This window comes from Gekko japonicus, unplaced genomic scaffold, assembly GCF_001447785.1.
Source record: "Gekko japonicus isolate JY-2015 unplaced genomic scaffold, Gekko_japonicus_V1.1 scaffold5565, whole genome shotgun sequence".
Classification (NCBI taxonomy): domain Eukaryota; kingdom Metazoa; phylum Chordata; class Lepidosauria; order Squamata; family Gekkonidae; genus Gekko; species Gekko japonicus.
Genome location: NW_015177191.1, coordinates 8,492 through 30,676, shown reverse-complemented (window position 1 = coordinate 30,676; position 22,185 = coordinate 8,492). Strand labels below are relative to the sequence as shown.

The 22,185-nt window shown below is 50.1% G+C and overlaps 1 protein-coding gene across 1 annotated transcript in view; it reads right to left on the bottom strand.

Moving 5' to 3' along the window:
• The window catches only part of LOC107124877 (filamin-A-like), a gene marked incomplete at both ends in the record, with an annotated part of 44,685 nt that overhangs the window by 15,934 nt on the left and 6,566 nt on the right, over positions 1-22,185 (bottom strand). Inside the window, 8 exons of the mRNA XM_015428380.1 lie at positions 8,964-8,987; positions 9,261-9,450; positions 9,595-9,751; positions 10,775-10,898; positions 10,987-11,157; positions 14,515-14,675; positions 17,750-17,912; positions 19,731-19,904. Coding sequence (XP_015283866.1) covers positions 8,964-8,987; positions 9,261-9,450; positions 9,595-9,751; positions 10,775-10,898; positions 10,987-11,157; positions 14,515-14,675; positions 17,750-17,912; positions 19,731-19,904 — 1,164 coding nt within the window. The remainder of the gene's footprint in view (positions 1-8,963; positions 8,988-9,260; positions 9,451-9,594; positions 9,752-10,774; positions 10,899-10,986; positions 11,158-14,514; positions 14,676-17,749; positions 17,913-19,730; positions 19,905-22,185) is intronic.

The window sequence follows — 22,185 nt, the reverse complement described above, 5'->3', positions numbered from 1 at the left end:
GGATTTATACCCCGCCCTACACTCCCCAAAGGAGCCTCAGAGCGGCTGAAAAACTCCTTTCCCTTCCCCTCCCCACCACAGACACCCTGGAGGTAAAAGAAGAAGAAGAGATTGGATTTATACCCTGCCCTTCACTACCCAAAAGAATCTCAGAGCGGCTGACAAACTCCTCTCCCTTCCCCTCCCCACCACAGACACCCTGTGAGGTAAAAGAAGAAGAGGAGGAGATTGGATTTATACCCCGCCCTTCACTACCCAAAGGGGTCTCAGAGCGGCTCACAAACTCCGTTCTCTCCCCCTCCCAACAGACACCCTGTGAGGTAGGTGGGGCTGAGAGAGCTCTTGACAGAAACTGCTCTTTTTCAAGGACAGCTCTTATCAGAACTACGGCTTGCCCAAGGTCATCCAGCCAGGTGCAAGTGGAGGAGTGGGGGAATCCAACCCGGTTCTCCCAGATTAGAGTCCGCACACTTAACCACCACACCAAACTGGCTCTCAAATACTGACTCTCTCAAATAACACACAATGCACTTTATAGAATGATAGTTATAAACAGAACACATTCATTTACAGAGGTTTCTTGCAGTGCATATTTATTCGTTACCTGGCTTTCCAGACACTGCAGCTCGGGTTGCTACAACCTCCAGGTGGGACCAGGAGATTCCCCAGAATCACAACTGATCTCCGGACTACAGGGAATGCTTCTCCTGGAGAAAGTGGCTCCTTCGGAGGGTGACGTCTACGGCCTTCTACCCTGCTGAGCTGCTTCGCCTCCCCAAACTCCCCTCCCCCAATCTCCAGGAATCTCTCAAGGCAGAGCTGACGACCCTACTCGCATGCCACCTGCCGAGCTGGAGAAAGTACAGAGAAGGGCAACCAAGATGATTAGGGGGTTGGAGAACTTTGCCAGGGCTCTTTTTGTAGAAAAAGCCCAGTGGGAACTCATTAGCATAATAGGCCACACCCAACAGCAAAACTCATTAGCATATTAGGCCACACTCTGACAGCACAGCTCAGTAGCCTATTAGGCCACACCCCCATGTTACCAGAAGTGTGGTCATCCAGCCACACCCACCTTTCCCTTCTTATTCTGTTTACCTTGTTTGTTGTCCAAACCCAGGGCCTTTTTTTGGAGCAGGGACTCCTTTGCATGTTAGGCCACACACCCCTAATGTAGCCAATCCTAATGAGTTTCTGCCATTGGGTGTGGCCTATTATGCTAATGAGTTCCTGCTGGGCGTGGCCAACTCGGGAGCCAGCCGGAACTCCGTTCCTGTGCGTTCCTGCCCAAAAATAGCCCTGGAACTTTCCCTATGAGTTGCTACTAGTACTCGCCACGGTGGCTGAGGGGAACCTTCACGTCTAGAGGCACTGAGCCTCTGAATCCCAGAGACAGGAGGCTGAAGAGTCGGGGACGTCCCAGTCTGGAAAAGAGATGACTAAGGGGGGGACATTTATTTAATTATTTGTTTATTTTATTTATTTATTTTATTATTTTATTATTTGTTTACTAGTATTTTTACCCCACCCAACTCTAGGGTTGCGGTGCTCATCTCCGTTTCAAAGCCGAAGAGCCAGCGCTGTCTGAAGACGTTTCCGTGGTCATGTGGCCGGCATGACTAAACACCAAGGCGCACGGAACGCTGTTACCTTCCCACTGAAGTGGTCCCTATTTATCTACTTGCAATTTCTTGCTTTCGAACTGCTAGGTTGGCAGGAGCTGGAACTAGAGACGGGAGCTCACTCCGTCATGCGGCACACTCGGGTCTTGAACTGCTGAACTACCGACCTTTCACAGCCTGCAGTTCAGCGTCTTAAGCACTTGAGCCACCGCAGCTCCGGTCACGGGAATAGACACCCTTAAAAGGGGATTAAGGCAGATTCATGGAGAATACGTCCATCAATGGGCATACCGAGGCCACACCAAGAGGGCTTCCATTGCGGTCTGCAGTGGGGTAGGAGGACACTAGGAAGCTTGTCTTTCTTGGACAGGAGAAAGCAGCTGAGATGCTTTAGGATCTGAGGGAATCGGGACTACATGGTAGGCAAGACCAAGTGTCTGGCTGCCAACTATTTACCCCTAGGCTGCGCCACGACAGCTTCACTCATCGGAGCAGGGCCTTCTGGGTGGAAAAAGCCCAGTGGGAGTGGGTGGGTGCCAACGTGCCAATGGGCAAAACCAACATGAGGTGATAGGATCACCATCTTCAAGTACTCGGAGGGCTGTCATATAGAGTATGGGTGAGGAGTTGTTCTCTGTTGCCCCAGAAGGTCGGACCAGAACCAGTGGGTTGAAATTAAATCAGAGGTGTTTCCGGCTAAACATACTAGAGCGGTTTGGTGATAGGATCACCATCTTCAAGTACTCGGAGGGCTGTCATATAGAGTATGGTGAGGAGTTGTTCTCTGTTGCCCCAGAAGGTCGGACCAGAACCAGTGGGTTGAAATTAAATCAGAGGTGTTTCCGGCTAAACATACTAGAGCGGTTCCTCAGTGGAACGGGCTTCCTTGGGAGGTGGCGGGCTCTCCTCCTTTGGAGGTTTTTAAGCAGAGGCGAGATGGCTGTCTGACAGCCATGCGAATTCTGTGCAGATCACGAGAGGGAGGGCAGGAAGGGTTGCCTCAAGGCTTAGTTCTCGTGGCCCCTTTCTTACACGCCCAGGGAAATGCCTATTGCCACTTTGGGGCCAGGAGGCAATTTTTCTCCAGGCCAGTTTGGCCAGGGATCCTGGAGTTTTTTTGTCATCTTTTGTGTGTGGAACAGTGGTCGCTGGGGTGTGTGTGATGGGGAGGTGTTTGTGAATTCCCTGTGTTGTGCAGGGGGTCGAACTAGATGACCCCTGGAGGTCCCTTCCACCCTACGATTCTAGGATTCTAACACCTGTCCATACACATGGCCTTCTTCACTGTGGCCCCCCACCTTGCGGAATGGGCTGCCTGCAGAGGTCAGGAACGCCCCCAGTTTTTTGACATTTCTGCAAACTATGCAAAACTGAATTATTCAAGGCGGCTTTTCCGTGCAGCCGATAACGGTTGCACTGTATAAAAGGCTTCACAAGGTTACTTCACAAGGTTACAGAGGAGATCCGGGCTCTGCGGGACCTTGTACAGTTCCGCAGGGCCTGTAAGACGGAGCTCTTCCGCCAGGCTTTCGAATAGGAGCCGCCACCACCACTGTTCCATCAACGCCCTATAATTTCCGCACATTGCTACTGCTGGTGCGGGTACCATCGGAGGGAGCGGGACGTGTTTAGGGGACGACAGGACAGTGGTGATATGCACTACTGTTGTTGTGTAGCTATACCATCGAGAACACCATCTTGGTCTTAAAATTCCGAAGTGAGGAGGGGAGCACCGAATCTTATTTAATTATTTATTCTGTATTTTTAGTATTTTATACTGTTCTATTGTTATTGTCTGGCATTACGCCTCTGTTAGCTGCCCTGAGCCTTCGGGGAGGGCGGGATTATAAATCCAAATAAATAAATAAATACTTGGATAAACAATTGGGGAATTGTGGTCTGTAGTATGGTATATACTTTGCTGTGGGTCGGACCCAGCTGTGTAATTTTGCATCACTTAACATGCCGTGTTAATACTTAATACTTTGTTTCAGTTCTGTGCTTTAGATTCCTGGTTGGGTTAACATGCCAATACTTATACTTTTTTTCAGTTCTGTGCTTTAGATTCCTGGCTGGATCTACAACCCCAATCCTATCGTTTTGGTCACGGAACGTCCCATTCTGTTGACTGCATTGACTCACTCTGCGGAATAGGCATCGAGCCCAGAGCAGAAAGGCGGACTATTAAAAAACACATCGTAGAGGCTGGAAGCGAGAGAGGACCAATGACCCATCTTGTACAGGCCCCTGGCAGCCTTTCGGAACATCACATGGGGAGAACTAAAAGCAAACTTGGGGGGGCGGGGAGGCACAGGGACTCGAACTCTGATTACAGCCCAGAAGCAGAAGGATGAAGGAAGGAAAAGGATGTTCCAGGTTTGGGTGACCGGGTGTGTGTCAGCTCTGAAAGACTTAACACCTCTGAAGACTTTTCATAGTTCCTACAGGCAAAAAAAAACCCCACCACCTTCTAGGCCTTACTGGAGAGCCCATCTGGTGTAGTGGTTAGGAGTGCGGACTCTAATCTGGGAGAACCGGGTTTGATTCCCCACTCCTCCACGTGCAGCTGCTGGTGTGACCTTGGGTCAGTCACAAGTTCTTTCGGAGCTGTTCTCTCAAGGGCGGTTCTCGAGAGAGCTCGCTCGGCCCCGCCTACCTCACAGGTTGAGGTTGTTGTGGGGAGGGGAAGGGGAAGGAGTTTGCAAGCCACTCTGAGACTCCCTCAGGTATAAATCCAATCTCCCCCATTTGGAACAAGAAAAGATGGGAACCATACACTACACAGCCCGAGAGCATCTGTGCTATACAGCACAAAACTACAACTCCCAGGGTTCCTTGAGGGCTGGATACAGGTAGCAGAGTTGTTTGGGAAGGCCAAAGGTAATTGCCCTGACCTGGATGGCCCGGGCTAGCACAGTCTAATCAGATCTCGGAAGCTAAGCAGGGAGACCAGCAAGGAAGCCCAGGCCTGCTATGCAGAGGCAGGCAACGGCAAACCGCCTCTGTTCATCTCTTGCCTTAAAAACCTTCCAGGGTCACCAGAAGTTGGCTGTGACTTGACAGCGTTTTCCGCCACTGAGGTCACCGAACGGCAGTTCAGCTGATGTGCAAACACTTTCAAAGTCTGCACACAGAGATCCCAAAGACAGTGCCCAGCAATACGGATGGGACAAGTTGAGGGAGAGTCGTTCTCTGGAAGCCTGGCCTAAATGCAACCAGGCTTTTGGATCGGTATGATAAAAGCCGTGCTCTTGAAGCACTGCGACAGCTTCGATCAGAGGTCTCCAACGGGGTGCCCAGGGGCACCCACTAACGGTTTGGAGAAAGTGGGCGGGGCCAAGTGGGGCTTTTACCCAGCACGGCTACTGATGAAACACTGGCGATGTGACGGGCTTTACAGGTTTTTAAATACGATCCTTCGACAGCAGCTGCCAACACAACACAAGCAACTTTCACTGTGTGAGTAAAGGCAAGCTGCGGCAGCCATTTTGCGGCTACGTCCAACGCACTGTATCGGAATTCCAAACCCACCTGCAGGCTTAAAAAGAAGAGGAGGAGGAGGAGGAGGAGGAGATTGGATTTATACCCCGCCCTTCACTACCTGAAGGAGTCTCAGAGGGGCTTACAATCTCCTTTCCCTTCCCCTCCCCACAACAGATACCCTGTGAGGTAGGCGGGGCCGAGAGAGCTCTTGAGAGAACAGCTCTGAGAGAGCTTGTGACTGACCCAAGGTCACACCAGCAGCTGCCCGTGGAAGAGTGGGGAATCAAACCCAGTTCTCCCAGATTAGAGCCCGCGCTCCCAACCACTAGACCAAACTGGACCTCTGGGTTAAACCAAGTCAAAGACTTGTGCATCGGCAGTAAGGTGACTCTGTATCTCAGGATACAAATACAGCCCCCCCCCCCAAGGGTTCCCTGGATCGACCCAAGGCAGTTCAGGGCAGTGGGTGGAGGTCAAACTCACTCACCTGGGCAGCATGAATTGTGCCACCTACCAGGCAAGCCCAGCTAGGGAGACGTGGGCTGCTACTTGGGACCTACCTGCCTTCTGCTCCTAAAGTTCTTTCCCCTCGGGTGGTTCAGAAGACAATGGGAAACCCTACCCTGACACTAAGAAGCAATAGCCACGAAGACAAACACTCAGCTGCTCATCCAACGGTTCTCCCCCTCCCCCCCAAAAAAACCCCTGCGTCTCACACAGCTCCGGAGTGGGATAAGGTGTCTCCAACGCAGGAGTGCGTCAACACCTCTCCCCATATGACCCCCGGAGGGCTCTGAGGTCCACAAATCAACATCTGCTAATGGCTCCGGGTCCCAGGGACATCCGGCTAGCCTCGACTGGTGGAATGAGTTCCTGTTTGAGATCAGGGCAGGACTTGTTATAGTTCCGCAGGGCCTGCGAGACGGAGCTCTTCCGCCGGGCATTTGGTTGAGGCAGTGAGCGTCCCCACCCCACCCCCGCCTTGGTTCTTCAGGGACCAGCTTGGTCGGCCAATTATCCATCGCTGGCCTGATTTACTTGGTCATCTGATTGCTGTACGGTTAACACGGTATTTTATGATAATTAAGTGTAAACGGTTATTTTCATTCTTTTAAGTGTATTATTCAATTGTTGCTCACCGCCCTGAGCCCACTTGGGAAGGGTGGTATAGAAATCTAAATAAATAAATACATAAACAAAACACCCTGGGGAAAGTGCCAGAGGCGAGCACCCAGACTCCACCCGAGTCACCGCAATGCCTGGAGAGAGAAGCCTTCGCCGTGGGGGCCTAGGAAGCATGCAGTTCCGAGCTGTTCCCCAGACCCCGATGACAGGCACATTCCACAACCACCCGCTGTGCAAGCCAAGTGCAGCCAGAGAAAAGCCTTGAGGGGAAAGGATTATTGTGGGTGGGGTGTCCCTGGAAAACCATGCCGTATCTCTCCCCCCCCCTTTCCCAGTGCTTAGATCCACCTCACAAATAGTTAACTAGAGCTGAAAGAAGCTGTCCAAGAGTTTAGGAAGGTGGCTTCGCTTTTACACCTCTGCAGCCCGGCTTCATCGAGCAAACAGTTCTGCCCGGCTGGCAGAAGCCGAAACCGGGGAGGATCGATGCCTCTCCGCTTTATGTGCCAAGATGCCCCCAGCCTCAATTGTTGGCACCTTGGCTTTCGAGAGATCTTTTCCAAGCTCAACTAAGCTGAGAGAGACCGCTGGAGAACTGCTCCCAGGTGGAGGAACTAGACCGGGGGTGTCAAACATGTGGCCCGGGGGCCAGATCAGGCCTCCGAAGGGCTTCCAATGGGCCCGCAGTGGAAAGGCCGTCTCCTGCTTCCGGTTCTGCTGCTGCTGCAGCATCATCGCTTGCTTCGCCAGACTCTTCTTAATCACTCAGCCATTTCATGTTCTAACCGGGGTCCTAGACTCAGAACTCTGAGCATGAGATTTCCGTGGCGAATGTCAAGAAATCAGAAGAAGGTTTGCAGCTTACAGAGCTAATGTTTTAAGCATGTTTTTATTTCAGGTTTAAAAAAAATCTTTGTGTTTGTGTCTTTTATGAAGTTTATATCTCCGCTACCTGGCATTACATTTTATGACACACATGGCCCGGCCCGAGTCAGTTCCGGCCCTCGACACCCCTGAACTAGACAATCCTGAAAAAGGACCAAAGATCTAGCGTTGCCCATCTGTGCCACTGTAACCAAGTTGCAGTCTTGCAGCAATGTAAGTTAATACGGCAGTCGCCTGTCTCTGTTCCTCGGGACTAAGCAGCTGTCTTGAACACACACACACACAAACACATGTAGCTGCCTTATACAGAATCAGGCCCTCGGCCCATCAAGGTCAGTATTGTCTACTCAGATTAGCAGTGGCTCTTCTAGGGTCTTAGGTGGAGGTCCTTCACATCCCCTTCTACGTGGTCCTTTTTGAAATGGAGATGCCGGGTATTGAACCTGGGACCTTCGGCATGCCAAGCAGAGGCTCTGCCACTGAGCCAGGGTCTCAGGTCAAGGTCTTTCCCATCCCCTCCTACACGGTCCTCTTTGAAATGGAGATGCCGGGGATTGAACCTGGGACCTTCGGCATGCCAAGTTCTACCACTGAGCCACAGCCCTTCCCCAGGGAGCCACTGAGCTTAAAGAGTTTAGCTATGGCTAAACTAAAACTTCAGCTACTGGCTTGAATTAGCGGGGCTGCAGCTGAAGAGCGCACTTCCCTTTTGAGCAAAGTGTTATTGTCAACAGGGAACGAGAGGGCAGATCTTGTAACTCTGCGTGCGAGAGGGTCTGGGAGGGAAAGGGTTAAGAGAATCCTCTCTCTTGGGGACACTTGGCAGTTTGCCCCCCACTCATCGGGGTGGCCGAACTGCGGCTCGGGAGCCGCATGCGGCTCTTTCGCACGGTCTAACTTAATGTTTAGAAAAAGCAAATTTGCAATGTTTTTCAATAAAAACACGTGTGTCATATTGGTTCATGCCTTGCGGCTCTCAAACATCTGACGTTTATTCTGTGTGGCTGTGACATTACGAAAGTTTGGCCACCCTTGGGTTAGATGTTGAGCCTTTCTCACCCTTCCTTGCCTTCTGTTTTTTCATCTTATATCGGACCTCTCTTTCTTCTCCCTCTTACCTAGGCTTGGAGCTATAGCAAGTTAGCCTATTTTTGAAGTTAATCTGTTCACAATAAGTTAAATGTCTCCACATGAATCGTTCACGTTAAGATGCGCTTCTATTTCTGTAAGTAAAATTTATTTCTCCCGTTACCCTCGGAGTCAGGCCGTCTTTGTCATTTGCTTGAACAGCATTTTCCCCCTTAACCGGGAAATGTGGAGGATCGGGGATACAGCATCAAGCTCCTGTGCTTCCAAGGCAAATCGGTATTTGTTTTACATTTTTGAAGTTAATCTGTTCACAATTAAGCTAAATGTACCTACATGAATCTGTCACGTTAAGACGCGCTTCTATTTCTGTAGGTAAAATTTATTTCTCCCGTTACCCTCGGAGTCAGGCCGTCTTTGTCATTTGCTTGAACAGCATTTCCCCCCTTAACCGGGAAACGTGGAGGATCGGGGATACAGCGTCAAGCTCCTGTGCTTCCAAGGCAAATCGGTACTTGTTTTACATTTACCCCAATAGTTTTTGCACGAGCTCTCTTCCAGTTTGGAACACACCATTCGGATCAGCTCTAGTTTGAACCCCAGCACAGAGAGAAGGGGGAGGATGACTCGAGCCCCCATCTCTCCAGGCCGAAGCGGAGGTGGAGTCTAATGCAGGTGTCGAATCATGCAAGGGAAAGGCAGTCGAAGGGTGAGCAAGCGGGGAGGGGACTCTGGGGGGGGCGCCACGAGCAAGCTGCTTACCTAGCCCGTGACCTCCGATCGACACTGAGGTGGAAGGGCGAAAGCAAGGGGAATCAAGTGAGATAAGATTCACACGGAACAGTGCACAATTAAAAAAAAAACCACACACACAGGAACGCACACGACGTGGCAACTCCCTCCCCACAGTGGGTGAGCGGTGTGGCCGGACGTGCCCGGCAAAAGCAGTCGGTGTGGGGAGGGGGGGCGTGGCGTTGTTTCAGCGTGGCTCGCCCCACCCTCTGATTCCCCCCCGCCGCCCTTCCCCTGCCACGGCGCTTGCCCCGAGCGGTCCCTCACCTGTCACCGTACACTTGCTGGCATCTCCGGTGGGCACAGCACGGATGCGGTACGGCGAGTAAGGGATCTCGTCCCCGCCGTACTTGATGAGGATGGTGTAGCGGCCGGTCATGTCCGGGACGTACGAGACAGTGTAGGTGCCATCTTGGTTGTCACGGATGGTGGCCTTTTTCGGTTTGCCTTCGGGGTCCTAAACAGAGAAGAGGTGTGGGAAAGTAAGACTTACGCCCCCCCCCCAGGTTCTCAAAAGTTCCTGCTACGGCCTTTGACTTGTCCTCACCCACCACTAACAAGGCAATTACTTCTGCTGCTTCAGCAAGGTGTTTTTGCTCACCGTGATCTGGACCGCCAGGAGCCCTTCGCCTGCATCCTTGGCATCGATGGTAAACTCCACTGGCAGACTGGCCGGCACACCTGTCGTGTTCAGCCCCGGCCCACTGGCCTTCACCTTGCTGGCGTCATGGGTGGGCAGGACCTTGACCTTGAACGGGCTGGAACGGAAAGAGGTTTGTGCTAAACTTCAGAGAATCCCTCTGTCACCTGAGCCGCAGACAGTCCTCGTCTCCACTCCAGTAGTCGTTCTTGCTTCCCCTTTCTATTAAGCGAAAGCTGTAGGCTTTGGCCTACCAGAGAGCGGGTTGTTCTTGCCCTCCACTGTGAGTGTAAAGGAGGCTGGCTTTACAGACGGAAGCTGACAAGCGACAAAGCGATCTTTTAGACTCGGGTGCTCCTCGAGTTCAGCATGTGTTTTCCTCTAACCTTGTGAATGCATTGGATTTACTTTGCCAATGTACAGCAAAGGTGAGGAGGACTCCCATGCCATCTACCCGCTCAGTGGGTTTGTGGCTAATAGCCAATTCACAGATACATTAACTACCCCCACTTCAAGTAACTCTAAGCTAAAGTCTGCACACTTAACCACTATGCCAAACTGGAAAGGGGACCGTATCTTTTCACTTTTTCTTTGTACCCTTGCTCAGCCCGAGTTGTCAAACAGACAAGGTGTACGCCTGTTTCTCCCAATTATTAAACTTTCTTATACTCTGAATGCTCTGAGCCTGACTTTCTGGAAACCGTGCTGAATCGGCCTCGCTATCTGAGTTGCACTAACAGGGATGGGTGGTGGAGCAGCTCACCATCCCTGGAACACAATAGACCTCCCTCGCACTAGCTCGTAGGAGCAAACCAGAAGGCACTGGCAGCTAGGCAGAGACTCTAAATAGCAATGGAGATACAGAGTGAAAGACATGCGAATCTTTAGCAGGGGACACTCTCGGTGGATACTCTAAGCAGGGGATACTCTCAGTATTACTGGTGGCAATGGATAATCACTGGGTTTGTTTGCGGCAGAGAGGAAGAAGGGTGGCATTGCCAAGTGGAGACCTGAGACAGCTGCAGGGTCTTTTGACTTCCCGGGGGGCAACCCTAAGGACTGGGAGGAGCCTACAAGCCCGTTACTACACATACTGAAACAGCTTGAAGGACAGAAATAGCCTTTCCCACCCCAACCATACCTGCGGGGCACCTCGTCATCTCCATAGTGTACTGCAATGCTGTATGGACCCTCCCGGCTTGGGACGTAGCTTGCCGTCTGAGTGCCATCCGCATTGTCCACGACGTCTACAGGCTCAACCACTCCTGCAAAGGGGGGAAAAACCCGTGAGCCGTCGAAGAGAGCTGCAATGCAGGAAGGCATTGCTTGTGACATCTGAGTGGGCAACATTACCTTTGGGGCCTTGGACTTTCACCTGGAGGGGTGCCACGCCGGCCTTACTGGTGTCCACAGTGAAGGACTGGGGGACGTTGGCTCTGACGATGCCAGGGGTGAGGCCGGGGCCTGAACATTTGACCTTGGAAGAATCCACCACATCATGCACGGGCACTTTGAACGGGCTCCCTGCAGAGGAGAGGAGGTCAGATTAGGATCCAGGCATGTCCTTAAATGAAGTACGTTCACACATGAACCTGCCTTATACAGAACCAGACCTTCTTGGTCCATCAGGCTCAGTATTGTCTTCTCAGACTGGCAGCTGCTCTCCAGGGTCTCAGGTCAAGGTCTTTCTCATCCCCTCCTGCCTGGTCCTTTTTAACTGGAGATGCCGGAATTGAACCTGGAGCCTCCTGCATGCCAAGCAGAGGCTCTGCCACTGAGCCAGGGTCTCAGGTCAAGGTCTTTCTCATCCCCTCCTGCCTGGTCCTTTTTAACTGGAGATGCCGGAATTGAACCTGGAGCCTCCTGCATGCCAAGCAGAGGCTCTGCCACTGAGCCAGGGTCTCAGGTCAAGGTCTTTCTCATCCCCTCCTGCCTGGTCCTTTTTAACTGGAGATGCCGGAATTGAACCTGGAGCCTCCTGCATGCCAAGCAGAGGCTCTGCCACTGAGCCAGGGTCTCAGGTCAAGGTCTTTCTCATCCCCTCCTGCCTGGTCCTTTTAACTGGAGATGCCGGGGATTGAACCTGGGAACTTCTGCATGCCAAACAGAGGCTCTGCCCCTGAGCCAGGGTCTCAGGTCACGGTCTTTCCCATCACCTCCTGCCTGGTCCTTTTTTAACTGGAGATGCCGGGGATCGAACCTGGAACCTTCTGCATGCCAAGCAGAAGTTCTACCACTGAGCCAGGGCCCTTCCTCAGTTTTATGAATGCATATGAAACTGCCTTCTACTGAGTCAAACAGGTGGTCCATCAAGGTCAGTACTGTCCACTCAGACTTGGGAGCAGCTCTCCAGTGTCTCAGGTCAAGGTCTTTCCCATCACCTCCTGCCTGGTCCTTTTTTAACTGGAGATGCCGGGGATTGAACCTGGGAACTTCTGCATGCCAAACAGAGGCTCTGCCCCTGAGCCAGGGTCTCAGGTCACGGTCTTTCCCATCACCTCCTGCCTGGTCCTTTTTTAACTGGAGATGCCGGGGATTGAACCTGGGAACTTCTGCATGCCAAACAGAGGCTCTGCCCCTGAGCCAGGGTCTCAGGTCACGGTCTTTCCCATCACCTCCTGCCTGGTCCTTTTTTAACTGGAGATGCCGGGGATTGAACCTGGGAACTTCTGCATGCCAAACAGAGGCTCTGCCCCTGAGCCAGGGTCTCAGGTCACGGTCTTTCCCATCACCTCCTGCCTGGTCCTTTTTTAACTGGAGATGCCGGGGATTGAACCTGGGAACTTCTGCATGCCAAACAGAGGCTCTGCCCCTGAGCCAGGGTCTCAGGTCACGGTCTTTCCCATCACCTCCTGCCTGGTCCTTTTTTAACTGGAGATGCCGGGGATTGAACCTGGGAACTTCTGCATGCCAAACAGAGGCTCTGCCCCTGAGCCAGGGTCTCAGGTCACGGTCTTTCCCATCACCTCCTGCCTGGTCCTTTTTTAACTGGAGATGCCGGGGATTGAACCTGGGAACTTCTGCATGCCAAACAGAGGCTCTGCCCCTGAGCCAGGGTCTCAGGTCACGGTCTTTCCCATCACCTCCTGCCTGGTCCTTTTTTAACTGGAGATGCCGGGGATTGAACCTGGGACCTTCTGCATGCCAGGCGGAGGCTCTTCCACTGACCCCCTAGCCCCTCCCCTGGCTAATTATGAAAATGTACTCTCCCTCCCGCCCACACACCATACTTGCACAAGGAATACTTGCACGGGGAAATCCTGACTACCAAGGCCTACTTACAAGCCTGCTGTGCTTTACTGGGCCTTTTAGGGAACCTACTGACTGGATCTAGCAAGCAATGGCTTGACATCTATGCCCAAAAAGCCTGGCAAGGAAAGCAATAACACTGGTGCTGCCAGCCTGGGTATTGTACAGCTGTCAGCACAAAGTGTCCCGTGACCAGTGTTCCCTCTAAGCTGAGTTACTGTGAGCGAGCTCACAGTTTTTTAAGCCTCCGGCTGACACATTTTTGTCTTGGCTTGGGAAGGATGGCTCCAGAGCAAACTAATTGCTCTCAACTTTAATGCCAGTAGCTCACAAGGTAAAATTGTTGCTCACAAGACTCCACAGCTTAGAGGGAGCGTTGCCCGTAACTACGGAAAGGTGGCAACTGGTCTCCTCCCTGATCTTTGCTACAGATCATATCGCCTACACAGGGAGAGAAGAGAACAGTCTTAAGAGCGCCGAATACGCAGCCTCCCCTTGCACGTGTGAAGATCCAGGTGGTGCAACTTCACAATCTCGCTGCCAGAGATTTTACACGCCAGTGGGCTCTATTTAAACTATAATGAACTAAGAACCTAAAAGATCTGAAGGAATAGGGCCCCCCCGAATTCTGTTAGTCAATTTAGAAAGATTAAATAGTGACAGATATGCAAAAATATACCTGTATTTATTACAAAATATATTAAAGAACAGATATTAGCCTCAATTAAGCATCAGACTGTACAGCGACCACCAAAAATGACCATTATGGACCCTGACCATACTTGTTTCGGCCCACTGGCCTTCCTCAGTGACCCTCCAGAGGAACCGGTTGGCCACCGTGTGAGGCAGGATGCTGTACTAGATGGACCCTCACTGGTCTGACACAGCAGGACCCTTCCGATGTTCTTACGAAAGCCTTGGCCTCTATGCCCTGTTGCTGGCCCTCCAGAGGAACTGGCTGGCCCCTGTGTGAGACAGGAGGCTGGACTAGAGGGACCCTCACTGGTCTGACCCAGCAGGGCTCTTCTGGTGTCCTTCTCAGGGGAAGGCCTCGGCCTCTCTGCCCTGTTGCTGGCCCTCCAGAGGGACTGGCTGGCCCCTGTGTGAGACGGGAGGCTGGACTAGAGGGACCCTCCCTGGTCTGACCCAGCAGGGCTCTTCTGAGGTTCTTATCAGGGGAAGGCCTCGGCCTCTCTGCCCTGTTGCTGGCCCTCCAGAGGAACTGGCTGGCCCCTGTGTGAGACGGGAGGCTGGACTAGAGGGACTGTCAACTGGTCTGATCAAGCAGGGCTCTTCTGCTTTTCTTATGGGCACCTGGAATAGCTCACAAGTGGGCAGGGAAAGGACCCACAGGGAGGTGGGAGGCAGGGAAGGAGGGCATGTGTGTGGGGACTAGTAGGGGGCAGAAGAGGGGAGTGGGGCCCCCGGGAACCCTCTGCCCAGGGTCCCTCAAGATCTGCAACTGTGCCTTGAACCACCCATACCCTCTGGGGCAAGAATGCGAACCAAACTGTCACCTGGTAGACACAGAAGGGGTAAAGAAGAGGCAGCCATGCACCAAGAACTGAACAGCTCATATAGCTATGGATCCCGTGCTCTTTCTCTTGCCCACCATCATTCCACGCTGAGTACCTGGCACTTGGTGGCCACCATAGGTGACGTTGAGGTTGTAGGTGCCGGGTTCGTAGGGGATGTACTCCACGGAGCAGCTGCCATCTTTGTTGTCCGTGCATGACATCTTGGCTTCGGAGGGACCCTCGACAGCGAGGCCGAGCCCACCAGTCCCAGCGCCCCTGAAAGAGGGAGAAATTTGGCCCACTGATGTGTGCGTCCGCACCCAGATTCCTCAGGCAAATCAATGTGAAGTTAGAAGTGAAGAATGAATTAAAGCCGGGGTCCCCCAGCCTTTACGAGCCTGCAGGCACCTTTGGAATTCTCAACAACCAATATTTAAGTACACAGCAAGAAATAGCAAAAAACCAACTATTATTACACTGAACATCTGGAATATGGGACTGGCCCACTATGGACTATGCCATTTAATATCTGGACCATAGGACTGGCCGTAAGATCAGGAGATTGCCGGAATGGAAATTCACTCGATCTGTGTTAATACTGCGAGCAGCTTAATGTTATTGTTGTAATGTTAAGAATATTTCATATTATTTTAATGTTTTAGGGTTTTATGCTAATTCGGCATACTCTGCCGTCTTCTGTAAGCCACTCAGAGCCTGTTTACAGGGTGGGCGGGGTATAGATATAAGTATAAATAAAGAAATAAATAACAGAAAACAACTGTGAGCTGAATTACCCGCAAAAATATATATCCAAAAGGAGACTTCAATAAAGCGAAATGCACATGTAATCAAGAATGAATCTATACATATAATCCATCATAGAAAAATACAGAAGCCCACAGGATCCATGAAAGGAAAATACAAAGCCCAGAGTAGATATCCAAGACTTTTCCTAGTTAGCATTGTGGTCCATATATTGTGTTGTTTCTTAAAATATTCCTAATTAAATTCTAAGGAGGTATTCTCTTTTACAGAGAAACTGAATAGTATTGGCCTATAAGGAAATGGAATGAGACTTCCTATAGTTGGTAAGATTTAATGAGACGCTGTGCAACAGTGACAATAATATAATGCATTTAATATGATTCCATTGTATGGTTATTAACAATATTTCACAAAATTGATCACAAGTAATATTGTTAAAAATCATTCTTGTATTTTATACTTCTATAGTTCTTTGTTCCTGAGGAAGGACCAGAAGCCTGAAACACTGAATACTACCCGAGGAAGAGGAGGAAGAGGCAGAGGAGGAAGAGGAAGAAGAGGAAGAGGAGATTGGATTTATATCCTGCCTTTCACTACCCAAAGGAGTCTCAGAGAGGCTTACAAACTCCTTTCCCTTCCCCTCCCCACAACAGACACCCTGTGGGGTAGGTGGGGCTGAGAAAGCTCTGACATAAACTGCTCTTTTTCAAGAACAGCTCTTATCTGAACTACGGCTTGCCCAAGGTCATCCAGCAGCTGCAAGTGGAGGAGTGGGGAATCAAACCCGGTTCTCCCAGATTAGAGTCCGCGCACTTAACCACTACGCCAAACTGGCTCTCTCTCTCTCTCTCTGCACCAAAATGGACAATTTAAGCTTGTTAATTCAAGGGAAAGGAGAAGAATTCTTCTTGAAAAAATTGTCGAGATTATACAATTGGATAAATAATAATGTTTAAGAACAGACTCAATGTAAAGTGTTTATTGATTGATAATTCATTTACATGTTTTGTATTTTGAAAATTATATAAATATTTTTTAAAAAGAAAGAAAATGTTTGAATCTGATCAGCTGGGATCAAGTCTTCCCCTGGAGAGTTACCTGAAGCTAGAGAGATTATGAGATTTTCAGCTTTAGCCGTTGTTACGGAAGGCCGTTCCGGTAGCATATGCTCTACTGTGGCGAAAGGCCAATTCCTTGTTTTCTCTTTGGTTGAGTGTGTTGTAAATTCATATATTTCCTTAAAATGTTCACACCAAACTTTCCCAGGCATTTGAGCCTCTATCTGATAACGGGACCTGCCCGTGCCAAATGACACTAGCTCGACCCACCTCTTGGCAAGAGAAGTTCCTTCTGAGCGCGGAATTCCCTGAACCCCAGCTGAGATAAATTCCCTAACTGAAGCTGGTGCAAGCGGCCAAATGTGTCAGTTTCAGAGGGCGGCCCTGTTGATCTGCAGCAGTGGACCTGGATTCGAGTCCAGAAGCACATTCGAGGCCAACAAAACCTTCGGGGGGATAGGCTCCCGAGAGCCAAAACTCCCTTCATTGGATACCGGGTGTGTCATGCAGGTGGAAAAGCACATTCTGCGCTCTCACCATTCATTCATTCATTCATTCATTCATTCATTCATAGACCTTTACTGGCACATCATCATCATCAGTCATAAAGCAAGTTCGAACACTGTACCATAAAAAATTAAGGTCTAAGATTCCATATAAATTAGGTGCAGTCAAAAACAGTACTATCTAAAACTCTGTACTTTAAGAACTTCTGTGAGAGATTTGGCAACATCACTGGTGGTGACCAGTGTTCCCTCTAAGCTGAGTTAGTGTGAGCTAGCTCACATTTTCTTAAGCCTCCGGCTCACACAGCTCAGGAAGAATGGCTCCAGAGCAAACTAATCCATGCAGCAGCCAGATTGCTCACTCACAATTTTAATGCCAGTCGCTCACAAAGCAGAATTTTTGCTCACAAGACTCCACAGCTTAGAGGGAGCATTGCTCCTGAGCAAACTAATTCATGCAGCCGCCAGATTGCTCACTCACAACTTGAATGCCAGTCACTCACAGAGCAGAATTTTTGCTCACAAGACTCCACAGCTTAGAGGAAGCATTGCTCCTGAGCAAACTAATTCATGCAGCAGCCAGATTGCTCACTCACAACTTTAATGCCAGTCGCTCACAGAGCAGAACATTTGCTCACAAGACTCCACAGCTTGGTGGACGCATCGCTGGTGAACTTAGGGACCAAGTCATCCAAAAGAAATTGGCATTTTGCCTTATTACTCAGATGACGTTTGGGAGGATGCCAAGCTAAAAGCAATTTTTCACGAGGTGGATCATACAGGGGACATTCAACCATATATGTTCAATTGTGTCTGGGGAGTTAAGACCACAAGGACACAGCCGTTCTTGTCTCGGGATCTGATGGTCTCTGCCACAGAATATTCTAGAAGGAAATGCGTTAACCCTGGCGGAAAGAAAGGCTCTGCGGTGAAGAGGGATATCAAGATTCTGAGCTCTCAAACTCCTAGCGCATCGAGCAGCCGCTACGACACATTTGCGCCGCCAGCATCCTGTTTTTACCTGGTCTCCACCGTGAATTTGTTGGGCTTGTTGGTAGTGCCACTCTGAATGCCAGGGCCGTGGACGCGAACCCTCGTGGGGTCGCATCCTTCGGTTACTGGAACGCGGAAGGGGCTGCTGGGCACCGGGCTGCCATCGTAGGTCACATCGATGGAGTGGACACCTGAAGCATAGACAGGTATTGTAATGATTTCATTTTTTGGCGTGTGTGTTTCTTTAAAGGTTTAGTTTGACTGCGGTAATGTAAGGAGAGTGATAGAGGGAGATAAGTGTGACGTGATTGGCTGACGACTGAGAATGATGGAGGGGGGGTGTCTCTGAGGTGATTCTGTCTGTTTTAGGGTGGAGAGTTTGTTTGAGAGTCTACGACAGAGGAAGCAGTTGTAGTTTAGCCTGTGTGGCTATATGAGAGAGTTCAGTCTGTGTGGCTAAGAAAGGCAGAGTTTAGCCTGTGTGGCTATGAGCAAGAGAGTTTAGACTGAGTGTCTAAGCCTGTCAGAGTTGAGTTTTGGTGTTTGAGAGACTGTGTGTTGACACCAAGCTTTGTCAGTTATATTTTCTTTTTTCCAACAGCAGTTCAAAAATACCAGAAACCTATCTTTTATAAACAAATCATCATTTTTTTAAACTCATCCCAGCAATCAGAATAGTCCTTCCTCAGGGCCACATAGTCTTCTGAAATGCCCAGACACTGGGTCAGTCTACCAAAATAGAGAGATTCGGAATTCTTAGTTCCTGGTGGCAGCAGAAATCTACTAAGTTCATGTACACAAAGTGCATTTTAAAGGAGAAACGGTCTCCCCAATAAGCAAGGACCTCACAGGTATGAGCAGAAATCCCACCCCAGAGCTTGTCCCCTTGACAGATCATGGAAATGCAACCAGGAGTTGGCAGTGACCATAAAGACGCGCCGCCCAATCAAGTCCAGCCCAGTCCCAAATGAGTCACGACGATGCCAGAAAGGGCTCTCAAGGGAAGCGAGAAGGAGAGATGGTTTGCTATTGCCTTCCTCTGCAGAGCCTTCTTTGGTGGGCCCCTATCCAAATAAGAACCCCGCTTAGCTTCCAGCTTACGACATCCCCAGCATGGGGCTTTCCAGGTAAATGAGACGCAGAGGTGATTTGCCATCCCCTTGGCAGGACTCATGCTAAGGATGGAAACAATGCAGCTATCTTCTACATGAAATACATGAAGCTGCCTTATACTGAATCTGACCCTTGGCCTGTCAAAGTCAGTAGTACTGTCTACTCAGACTGGCAGCGGCTCTCCAGGGTCTCAGGCTGAGATCTTCTACATCTCCTACTGTCTTGGCTCTCTTTAACTGGGGGTGCCGGGGACTAAACCTGGGACCTTCAGCATGCCAAGCAGAGGCTCTGCCACTGAGCCAGGGTCTCAGGTCAAGGTCTTCCCCATCCCCTCCTGCCTGGTCCTTTTAACTGGAGATGCCGGGGATTGAACCTGGGACCTTCTGCATGCCAAGAAGAGGCTCTGCCCCCGAGCCAGGGTCTCGGGGCAAGGTCTTTTCCATCACCTCCTGCCTGGTCCTTTCAACTGGGGATGTCAGAGAGTGAACCTGGGGCCTTCTGCATGCCAAGCAAAGGCTCTGCCACGGAGCCAGGGTCTCAGGTCAAGGTCTTTCCCATCACCTACTCCCTGTGCCTTTTAATTGGAGATGCCGGGGATTGAACCTGGGACCTTCTGCATGCCAAGAAGAGGCTCTGCCCCCGAGCCAGGGTCTCGGGGCAAGGTCTTTCACATCACCTCCTGCCTGGTCCTTTCAACTGGGGATGTCAGAGAGTGAACCTGGGGCCTTCTGCATGCCAAGCAGAGGCTCTGCCACCAAGCCACAGCCCCTTCCCTTTCTTGTTGTTCCTTCTTGCCTTACAAACTCAGGCGAGAAGGTCACAGCACACTTCCTGCCTCCACTACTGTCCGCCCCACCAGCCTGGGATCCCCTTCCCCACCGCCTTGTGAGTCTCACCATCTTCGTAAGGTGTGTACTCCACGTTGTAGGTGCCATCTCCGTTGTCACGCACGTAGCTGTCCGTCAGGTTTCCCGATGGGTTGGATACCCTCGTTTTGATGTGAGGCCCTCCGGCCTTGGTCAAAGTACGCGCGTCCACACTGAACTCCGTGGTGGCCTCACGGAACACACCTGGGGGAGCAGAAGCAGCGTCAGAAGCTGCACCGTTATGGGTGAGATCCAAAGAGGAGGACTCCTCCTTCTCTTAGTGCCACACCACTCCCGAATCTTGTCTTCGGTATGCTCTAGATCCAATACTCAGAAATTTCTCAGTGGGAAATGTGGGGTTGCATTAAAAAAGAGGATAAAAGCCCTCCTTCGAAAGATTCCCTCTGAGGATGAGGAAAGAATGCAATTTAAGGCAATATGGGGATATTATGGATTTAACCCCTACAGTAAGAGTACTCTCTTCTGATCCTTAACAAATACAATTTATAGGGTCGCCAGCCTCCAGGAAGGAAACAGAGGATCACGGAAACATCTGTGCCAAGCAGAATTAAACTGCGATAACATGAATTATCAACAATACTTACATTTTATACCTTTATACAGTTTAAATGAACACTGCAATACATGTAACAAGTGAAAATTATAAATAAATCCCATAGAAAAATGCAATCTACGCTTCTTATAGGAATCCAAAGCTTAGAACAGGGGTGTCAAACATGCGGCCCAGAGGCCGGATCAGACCCCCCCCTCCCGGAGGGCTTCCATCAGGCCCGCAGTGGGACTGGCCATCTCCTGCTTCCAATTCTGCTGCTGCTGCATCATAGCTTGCTTCGCCAGACTCTCTTAATCACTCAGCCACCTCATGTTTTAACCTGAGTCCTCGACTCAGAACTCTGAGCAAGAGATTTCTGTGGTGAATGTCGATAAATCAAAAGTAGGTTTGCCAGGGCTATTTTTGGGCAGGAACGCACAGGAACGGAGTTCCGGCTGGCTCCCAAGTTGGCCACGCCCAGCAGGAACTCATTAGCATAATAAGCCACACCCAACAGCAGAAACTCATTAGGATTGGCTACATTAGGGGTGTGTGGCCTAACATGCAAAGGAGTTCCTGCTACAAAAAAGCCCTGGGTTTTGACAACAAGGTAAACAGAATAAGAAGGGAAAGGTGGGTGTGGCTGGATGACTACACTTCTGGTAACATGGGGGTGCGGCCTAATGTGCCAATGAGCTGTGCCGTCGGGGTGTGTGGCCTAATATGCTAATGAGTTCCTGGTGTTGGGTGTGGCCTATTATGCTAATAAGTTCCTGCTGGGCTTTTTCTACAAAAAGAGCCCTGAGGTTTGCAGCTTACAGAGCTAATGTTTTAAGCATGTTTTTATTTTAAGTAAAAAAAAAAAAAACCCTTTGTGTTTGTGTCCTTTATAAAGTTTATCTCTCCGCTACCTGGCATTACATTTTATGTCACACGTGGCCCGGCCCAGCAAGGTCTCATTTATGTCAGATCCGGCCCTCATAACAAGTGAGTTCGTTACCCCTGCTTTAGAAAAATTCATCAATAGGAACTAAGTCCTTATGCAGAAGGTCCATCAGATAGGAAGAGTCCTCTTAAGGAGAAGAAGATGCATTTCATACCTCATTAGGATATCCTAATTAGAAGGATGTTCTAATTATAATTAATTCTAATTCTTAGAAACGAAGGTTGTTTTCCCCCAAAAAAATTATAATTTTCACTTGTTACGAGTATAGCACAGTTCATTAAAAAATATATAAAGTGTACTTGTGAGTATTGTTGATTAGTAAAGTTAGCAAGGTTTTTTATGGACTCGACTGTTATCTGGGCTCGTGCAGAAGGAAACCACATTTGGCAATGGCAGCTGCTCATCCCATATGATTAGTTAGAACTTGGGAAGCGAAACATTTCTGAGTTAATGAAGAGAAGAAGAAAAGAAGATTGGATTTATACCCCGCCCTTCCCTCGGAGTATCAGAGCGGCTTACGAACTCCTTTCCCTTCCCCTCCCCACAACAGACACCCTGTGAGGTAGGTGGGGCTGAGAGAGCTCTTGACAGAACTGTCCTTGAAAGAAGAGCTCTGACAGAACTATGGCTTGCCCAAGGTCATCCAGCAGCTGCAAGTGGAGGAGTGGGGAATCAAACCCGGTTCTCCCAGATTAGAGTCCAGGCACTTAACCACTACACCAAACTGGCTCCTCGGGTATAAAGAGAAACTTCAAAGGACTCTGTCCCACCACCCATGGTGGGCATTAGTTTCTGAGCTTCTCAACTGGCACACTAGTTGGAGAAGGAAGCAGACAGCCCGCTCATCCACTTGGGAACATGCATTACAAGCATAAACAGATTCAAGAGACAACAGGATAAACATATGGAGCAGAGGTCCATCCATAGCTATTAGCCACAAGGTTCAGATAGGAATTCTCAGTCTGGGGCAAGGGATGCTCTGTCTT